The sequence below is a fragment of the Neodiprion fabricii genome, chromosome 5, assembly GCF_021155785.1.
Source record: "Neodiprion fabricii isolate iyNeoFabr1 chromosome 5, iyNeoFabr1.1, whole genome shotgun sequence".
Lineage (NCBI taxonomy): Eukaryota > Metazoa > Arthropoda > Insecta > Hymenoptera > Diprionidae > Neodiprion > Neodiprion fabricii.
The window spans coordinates 34,022,269-34,031,015 of NC_060243.1; the positions used below are offsets into that span (position 1 = coordinate 34,022,269).

At 42.8% G+C, this 8,747-nt stretch overlaps 2 protein-coding genes across 2 annotated transcripts; one reads left to right on the top strand and one right to left on the bottom strand.

Moving 5' to 3' along the window:
- Positions 1-279: 279 nt before the first annotated feature.
- Positions 280-6,129, top strand: LOC124183641 (sodium-dependent nutrient amino acid transporter 1-like). Its single transcript, XM_046572360.1, has 10 exons — positions 280-519; positions 1,868-1,927; positions 2,007-2,087; positions 2,150-2,634; positions 3,090-3,464; positions 3,555-3,744; positions 3,829-4,005; positions 4,069-4,345; positions 4,417-4,511; positions 5,184-6,129. The coding sequence occupies exons 1-10, from the start codon at positions 505-507 to the stop codon at positions 5,352-5,354; spliced, it is 1,926 nt and encodes a 641-aa protein (XP_046428316.1). The 5' UTR covers positions 280-504; the 3' UTR covers positions 5,355-6,129.
- Positions 5,843-7,816, bottom strand: LOC124183651. The gene is made up of 3 exons (XM_046572379.1): positions 7,560-7,816; positions 7,373-7,450; positions 5,843-6,285 (listed from the first exon to the last, which is right to left on the bottom strand). The coding sequence occupies exons 1-3, from the start codon at positions 7,773-7,775 to the stop codon at positions 6,193-6,195; spliced, it is 387 nt and encodes a 128-aa protein (XP_046428335.1). The 5' UTR covers positions 7,776-7,816; the 3' UTR covers positions 5,843-6,192.
- Between the last annotated feature and the right edge of the window lie 931 nt (positions 7,817-8,747).

Below are 8,747 nucleotides of genomic sequence, written 5' to 3' on the forward strand. Positions count from 1 at the left end.
AACGCCACGAGCAAATGAAAGAGTCCGAAAAGAATGTTCCTGCTATTAAACTTTTTTTTCTCGTACCATGGCTCACACTAATTTAGCGATGCTGCGGTAAAAGAGGCTGCCCAAAACATAAACGTTCCCGCGGACCACATTCTGGACGAAGCAAGGGAGAAAAAGAGGATGATAAAAAATATCCGGTGGTAGCCGAATAGCTGAGGTCAGAGAGGCGAAGTACAACTATCCCTACTTCGTAACGAACGATGTTAAACTTTTCCAACTGGTGATCACCGACAGGCAGTAAGTGGTTCGACTTCGGCAGAACAGCACCTGCAGATCTCCTCCTCCTTCGCTGCTGTCCACCTGCTCCCGTAAATCGCGTCGAAAGCAGTATATCACCCTGTAGTGGTCCATAGTCTGTGGGTTTCGATTCTGGGTGTTATGCTCACGCAGTGTCCACCCGCATTTGAATCGCTAGACTTGGGTTGGTGAGGCAATTGGGACCAACCCGCGGGCAGGATGGTCGTGCCAAAGGTGGGTAGGCGATATTCCAATAAACCCTTATAACACTGTCAGAAAATTCACGGTGTCAATTAAAGTCCAAACATCGTCGGTGTAAATCGGTCGATACTCGACACCAAGTGGTCTTAAAATCAACACCAAAATGGTGTGGACTTCTACAGAATATTCATTTAACACCGCATTTCCAACAGTGTAACTTCAAAATTGTGAGAGAAAATCAGAGCGGCGATATAAGTCGCGAAAAAGTGCTCGTCTCGTGAACATTGATTGAAAAAAAGAATCGGTCGGGAATCGTTACGCATACGTATATATTTCGCAAAGGTTGTCTGTCAAGCCGAGTACATGATGTAGTCATGTTTTGTATACCAAGACGTAAATTGGTAAGATACATTTGTGAAATCGGTAAAAAAAAAAAATTGAGAACACGTTTTATCTCGCAATCGCAGTAGTGTAATACATTCCGAAAGTGTGGACACCGTGAAGTTTGGATGGTTTGGTTTTTCTTGTGCAGGTACCGTGCAACTGAATGATGCGTATAAAATATACTTGCTACTTCGGCATTGATCAATAAATTATGGCCAGCGAACAACTATGCGTCAAAGAATAGCATTGAAAATAGAAAGTGCCCTAAGACGGAATCTCGACTCAAGTCCGTTTAACATCGGGATTCATGCTTTGCAATACACGCGAGTCCCTTTAAAACAATTAACATACTTTTGGCACTACCCGATGTCGAAGCGTATTTCATAGTCAAGAAAATCGACGTTTACGGTTTCATTATAAATCCGAACAGTTTTTTAACTGCTCGCTATCTTCCGAGGATTTTAAATTGGCACAGTTTATAGAATACTTGTTCTCACAAGACGACCGATTTCTGGAGAATGTGACGAGCCCAGGAAAAATCAGGTTCTGAATATTGGTTTTGTAATAATATATGCACACGGCCGCGTCGCATCAACTAGGCGATGCAAAAAGTGAAGGTCGAAATCAGCTAGTTACCATTCATGGCAGAGTGAACGTCAATAGAACAACTCGCGACAGCGAGATAGCATTTCGTGTTTGCGATCTTGCGATACTTTCATAGTCAACGGTAATAAAAGCCGGTAAATTATCGACCCAGCATTCGATTCGATATAACAATTTCAAACCATAGCCGAACTATTCGCATGCCGGTGTTATACGGAATACTCATATATTCGTAGATGCCTGTAAGACTAGTCGGTCACGCGTTATGTCATTATTAAGCACGTGGGGAATACCGTGGCTCGCACACAAACCAGAATCGCGGCGAAATATATTTCAGATTACGACTGGTGCCCCTTTCATCAGCCGTTGCGTAACCTGAGTGTTTCTTTCGTAGGATGGGAGGCGGAATCCGTCCTTTCTCGGCGACGACGGTGCAGCCGTCGATCTGGGTAAGGTGAGTACGATATCAAGACGAGTTTGTTCGGTGTGATTCCACCCCATCGGCAATTTCTGATCCTTGAACAATATTTCAGGAAATCGCGAGGGAGTATGGGAATAATGATTCCAACTTCGGTCACTTTCAAACGCCGTCCACCGCACCTAAGGAACAAATGGTAAGCTGGTCCTAAGCCTCTTCGAATCCCGTAATAAAACATGGTCGTCATCACGATTTCAGACCATAGCCGAGGACGGCGAGGAGCGAGCGACTTGGGGAAGTGGACTCGAGTTTTTGATGTCTTGTATCGCGATGTCCATTGGCCTGGGCAACGTGTGGCGATTTCCTTTCACGGCGTACGAAAACGGTGGCGGTGCCTTCCTCATTCCGTATATAATCGTCCTCTTCGTCGTCGGCAAGCCGTTCTACTATCTCGAAATGATAATGGGCCAGTTCACCAGCAGATCATCGGTCAAGATGTGGGCCCTGGCTCCTGGCTTTAAAGGTGTCGGCTGGGCGCAGATGTTCTCGATGATCTCCGTCGGGACGTATTACTGCTCTCTGATGTCCTTGACGCTATTTTATCTGATCAAAAGTTTCAGCTACGAACTCCCGTGGTCTAGGTGCCTTGAGGAGTGGGATGGCTGCGTGGACTCTGTCAAGTCCAACGATTCAGTAATAGCCGGAAACGGGACAATGAGAAGTTCCGCGGAGCTATACTTCTCGTGAGTTCTCCTATCAAAAGATAAGCCAACTCACAAGGAAGGTATCAAAGGTCGATCTCTTCGATTTGATTTCTTTTGTAATATGTTATAGTAGACTAAAAACCACCCTTTAAAGTAAGGCAGGTCAAGAGGTGATTTGGCAGTTTCACCCACAAAAACATAATATTTTTTAACCAATCCAACTGGAGAAGTCTTCTCATAACGAGAAATGAACAACGCAATTCTCTCAGTATTAAAAAAAAAAATTAAAACTGCAAAATTTCCACTCGACATGCCTTATTTTGGAGGGTGGTTACTCCCCCTTAAAGTGTTTGATGGCAGATACAAAAAATGCACATCACTCGGTTTTTAGTTTACTATAACATATTACAAAAGGAATCAAATCGAAGAGATCGACCTGGGATACCTTTCTTGTCAGTGCAGGATAAAATTTACAACATCTCGTTATACTATAGGAAAACTGTTCTGAGGGAAAAGGAGAACATTGATGATGGCATCGGGCTACCTGATTGGAGGCTTACGTTGTGCCTACTTTTCGCATGGTGTTGTATATTCGGCGTACTTGCCCGCGGAGTGAAGGGATCCGGGAAGGCGGCCTACTTTCTGGCCATCTTTCCCTACATAATTATGATAGCTCTGCTCATCCGAGCTGTGACCCTCGAAGGCGCCATCGACGGAATCATTTTCTTCATCAAACCGAATTGGGAGAAACTGTTCGACCCGAACGTCTGGTACGCAGCGGTTACGCAGTGTTTCTTCTCTCTGTCGGTTTGCTTTGGCGGAGTGGTTATGTACTCGTCGTACAACGAATTCGACCACAACATATACAGGTATATTTCGATAAATCTAGACAGTTTCGCTCCCACGTAATCAGGTTTTTAAGGATAGTGAACCATGCGATAATTCTGACTCTTCCTCAGAGACGCGATGGTTGTAACGACCCTCGACACTTTCACCAGTCTCATGGCTGGCTTCACGATATTTGGAATACTCGGTAATCTCGCCCACGAACTCGGCACCGACGATATTCGCAACGTTGTTCGGGGAGGCACTGGTCTCGCCTTCATATCGTATCCAGACGCCATCGCCAAGTTTTCGGTGTTGCCACAGGTACGTTTACGATTAGCTTCTCTCGCGTTCCTATTGCACGTGAGAATTAACTGAGTAAATCCATCTCTCAACTGGTCATTTCAGGCCTTCTCCTTTCTATTCTTTCTCATGCTATACGTATTGGGCATCGGCAGCGCCATTGCCTTGGCCGGTGGAATTAACAGCGTGATCTGCGACCAGTTCCCAACGTGGAAACACTGGCACGTTGTCCTAGGAACGTCCATCTTTGGGTTTCTGGTTGGAATGGTCTACTGCACCCCGGTAAGTATGCAAATTCATGTAATTCAACCGTTGGTCTGACGATTTCTTTCACCCCGAAAACAGGGAGGCCAGTTTGTGCTTCAGTTAGTCGATTACTACGCAGGATCCTTCATCGTCTTTGTACTCGCCACGTTTGAGGTGACTGGTATATTTTGGGTCTACGGACTGGAGAACTTCATCGACGATGTTGAGTTCATGCTCGACAGACGGCCGTCGGTTTACTGGAGGCTATGTTGGGGCGTCGTGACGCCGGTTCTTCTCGCTGCGATTCTTATTTACACGATCGCGATAATGGAGCCGTTGAAGTACAGCGGTATTTCGTATCCAGACAGTGCCCACAGTAAGATCATTCTCCCTGATCGACAGTACGTTTCTTAAATTCAAAAATATTCATCCGTGGATACATTTCAGCTGCTGGATGGCTGCTCATGACATTTGGAGCTATCCAAATTCCCCTGTGGATGGGGGTGACGATAATTTCCAAGCGAAATCTGGGGCTACCCGAGGTGAGTTGCTTTTCGGGTTAAACAAGTACTACTAACAAGTTCACGGAGCCTAGATATAAGGAGAATGATCGAAATAGGTTTTTTTTGTTTTTATTTGCGGCCAGAAAAAAGGAGAAATATCATTTTCTCACAATGTCCATGAGGGTAGAACTGGTGATATCAATGTCAGGTTGACGGCGTCCGTTTGTTATTGTTTGTATCACGTGGTATGACGGGCATTCTCCTTCTTGAATTTAACAAACCTGACGTTAGCAACTCTAGCGCCTCTAGTGTAGAAAGATCTTATTCTAGATTTTCGGCCGTTTCTTATGCATTACGATCGTTTTCCCTATATCTCCCCATTTTTGGCGCAGAATTAGTAATGTTAATTTCTTCCACTCGGCTCGTTCCTCTTCTACGGTCGTTCGAAACATGTAAAACAAGCAGCTGTCAACATTTGGTCATCACTTAATACTCATAATATTTGAACGACCAAAGAACACAGACGCTCTGAGTGTCAAAAATCGGTACTACTAACTCTGCGCTAAAATGTGGCCCAATTTTGTATTCCGGAATTTCGTCTCCTACTCTGTTACTTTATGAATCCTACTATCGCTGGTTCAAGCGTAGTCCGCAATTTGAAGCAGCAGACTATATCACAATTTTCAATAACCGTTATTTCCGCACCTGCAGATGATATACGCCGCTTTTGAGCCTTCCAAACACTGGGGCCCAAAAAACCCGGCCCGACTGGCTTCCTGGCGCGAATTCAAGGAATGTGCTAGAAAAAGACGAGCCGAGAGGACCGCCTCAAAGGCTAAGCAGATCCTATACGTGCTGGTAGGCTGCGAGGAAAAGTTGTGATCTAAATCCCAGTTACATGGAATATTCATCATCACCATTGACGCTTTGCCGATTGCCAATTAGATTTAACAGGATAAGGCACTTTACACGTAATTTTTTTATTTCTCGACTTTATTACGCTACGTTTGTAAGACACATGCCAAGTGCAAGCACATCAGGCCAATCAATGTATAGTATAAATATCACAAAGGTAAAAAATTAGATCGCTAGAAACTTGCTAAATCAAAACTTCGAGAAGTTGCACTTGTTATAATTGATACTGTTATTATTATTGTTTTTATTTTTATTATTATTATTATTATTATTATCATATCTGTTTTGTAAGGGAACATAAATTTCTTTGCGAAATTTTTTTTATAACCATCTCGTGTTATACGGTCATTGCAGTAACAAACATTTCCTAATAATTGTATTCACTGTTTGTTGCTAATTTATTATTACTCACAATCTATGTGCTACCTCCATGATGGAAAATGGTATTTACTCAACGGGAGATATCAACGCTTGTTTTTTTTTTTTTTTGTTTCATTCTAGCTACGCTGTGCGTATACATAGATATGTAATATATACGAGTTCCGATTGCAAAAAGGGCAATGATTCACGGCTGTGTTTCGCAATTATCAGTATTTCTTTTAGTAAATAAGTTGACGGTTTTTCGTGTGTAGAAAAAAGAGAGTACAATTTTATCTCTTGGCAATGATGACATAGCAAAAAAGTGGACAAAAAATATTAATCAATTATACGTATATCTATTTAAATACATACTGTATACCTACTTTATACTCATTTCTATCGACATTGAGATGACGGGAACCTTCATTCATATGAAGCAGGCATCCTAGTCCGCTTCGTAATCGATAAAATTCCAGTCCTCGACCAACTCTTCTTCCATATCCTGGACACGATCCAAGTCCTCCGGTTCAGAGACCACCTATTGACGAAAATGTCGGAGTCAAGTTTACGAATACCGTCAATGGATTAACAGATTGACTGGTACGAGTTTTCCAGATTTCCTGCCAAAACCGGTAGCCACACACGTTGACTGAACCGACCAAATTAGACCAAAATTGGTACGCGGAGTTTTTTTGGGTCCCTGGTCCTAAAACTTATTTTTTGAATTTGTTACACCCTGGGAGTAAAAATAGGGGTGGGTCAGGGTAAATTTTCCGTTTTATTATGAATTTCGTTGTTATATTGAAATTCGAAATTTTGGAATCTGCGGTTTCATTGCGAACGCTAATTTTATGAACTGCCACCCCCTGAGGATGAAGATAGGGGCTTTTCAGGGTAAATTTTAAGTTTCATTGTAAATTTTTTCACCTTCAGTTGCAGATTTAGGTATGCAGTTTTATTTTAACTATGGCTAAGTTTTTACTACTTTATGCTTATTTTTCTCTTCTTTTAGTCTCCAATTTTGGATTCATAGTAACCGAAAAAAAACCCAACTGATGATTTTCAGATCGACTGTCTAGTTCTACAAAAGTTTCAAGTATTGCCGTCGCCATTTTGGATCCTCTATTTTTCAATTCTTTAAATCTGATAAGGGAGTCATCATCGGCGTCTCAAAAAAGAACCCAGTAATGATTTTTAGATGAACTGCCTAGTTTTACAAAAATTTCTATTATTGTCGTTGCCATTTTGTATCCTTCAATTCTGTTAACGAATTCATCATCAGCGACTCCAAAACTCCCCGTGTAACAAGTTTTAAAAGACTTATTCCACTTCTTGACTTTTTGGTACAAGGGTGCTGAGGCCTGGTCGTAATTACCGGTAATTAAAGCCACCATTTTCAGTCCCTCATATTAAATTCTTCAATTCTGCTTACCAATTCGGATTCAACGACCCCAAAGACGATAGTTTACCAATTTTTGTTCAAATCCATCGAGAAATAACAGAGTTATTAAAAAATGTGCATGTATTCAGCATTACCTGTCAATCGGTCAATAAGGAACCCCGATAATGAAATAAAAAGCAAGCTTCAAAGCTGCTCGATGAATCGATAAAAACCCAACTCTGACCTTGATTCGAAGTCTTTCTCTCTCAGCCTGAAGCTCAGCGTCGAATTCTTTCTGCTTTTGTGCACGCTCTTCACAAATCTTCAACCATAAAATAGATCGAACGATATTCAGTCGAGTATCATTGTGATCTGATTTCAGTGTTTACTCATGTATTTTACATAACCAGTAGACCTGCATATCTCTGTACCTTGTAGTTGAGAAGCCAGTGACCGAGATACTCAGCAGGATTGTAAGGCTTTTTGCTGGTAATGTCGCTGAGGGCCTTCGTCAAGGGATTTCTGAAATTACTCATCAAGTAAAAACCCTCGAGAGTCATATACTCTTCCGAATAAGACTGCATCGATGGGCAAGATTCTTCCGACCGGCTGCGTTGCTCAGCCAATACTTGCCAAGTGCCCAACATTCGAGCTATCTCTTCGTCAGTGAAACCCAATGCTTTCAATAATCTGAATAAAATCGTCACGGTACTTAGTAGCGGTTTTTTTACATTCGTTTACTTGAACAGAAATTGGAAACCGGTAGCAGATACACGACTCCGAGTGACCTTTAAACTTGCAAACTGGTTTTAGGATAAGCTGGTTCACCTGATTGTCTCGTCGTTGAGCCCGTAGGTAAGAATCCGTTTCAACAGATCGTCGCTGATGCCTTTGCTTCGAAGTAGATCAGCGAGATCATTTTCAAGGTCACGCTTCCCTTCATTGGCGATCAATTCGACGAGCCGTAGAGCTGCGGATGTCTTGTCTGGGTCATCGAACAGTTCCCTCCCATCAGCTCCGAATGTCTGGCCAGCTTTGAAACTCCGTATATCGTCCGGATCCAGACCCGACAGCCTCATCAGTTCGGTCTACGATATAGAAATTCACCATATGAACCGTTCGCCGAGTACAACCCGAGCACAAGGACGTTCTGGAAATCAAATTACCTCTCGATCCCCGATTCCAGAGAGTAGCGAGAGCGACGACAGCAGCAACTGACGCAATTCCCGCTTCGTGTAAGGTCCAGCTGTTACTTCCACGTGGGTGCCGGTCTTCTCAAGGACAACCTTCTCCGGCATTTCTTTGTACGGTGGTCTCGACATTCTCGCTTCTTTCGGTGTGCAAGTTAAACGGAACAGAATAAAGGCGAGGATGGTGATCACGACGAAAGTATGGTTATCTCTCTGGAGACGATCACGAATTGCCTCGCTACTGAGACAACTGACAATCACCTCCGTGTCAACATTGAGTAACAATTGATGTTGATGGGCTCGAATCCTGACGGCCGTTGGAAAAATACTTACTGATTATAACACAGAAATATTACCTGGTCATTCACGGAATGCGTCTCACATTACAGCTTCAGCAATGGAAAGATAAATCAAGGTTGAAGTGTGACA

Coding starts and splice junctions, on each gene's coding strand:
- LOC124183641 (XM_046572360.1), top strand. Junction 2,088..2,149: donor CCGCACCTAAGGAACAAATG/GTAAGCTGGTCC, acceptor TCACGATTTCAG/ACCATAGCCGAGGACGGCGA. Junction 3,745..3,828: donor AGTTTTCGGTGTTGCCACAG/GTACGTTTACGA, acceptor TGGTCATTTCAG/GCCTTCTCCTTTCTATTCTT.
- LOC124183651 (XM_046572379.1), bottom strand. CDS start 7,775: ATGTTGGGCACTTGGCAAGTATTGGCTGAGCAACGCAGCCGGTCGGAA. Junction 7,451..7,559: donor ACTGGCTTCTCAACTACAAG/GTACAGAGATAT, acceptor TTATGGTTGAAG/ATTTGTGAAGAGCGTGCACA. Junction 6,286..7,372: donor GAGAAAGACTTCGAATCAAG/GTCAGAGTTGGG, acceptor TTTCGTCAATAG/GTGGTCTCTGAACCGGAGGA.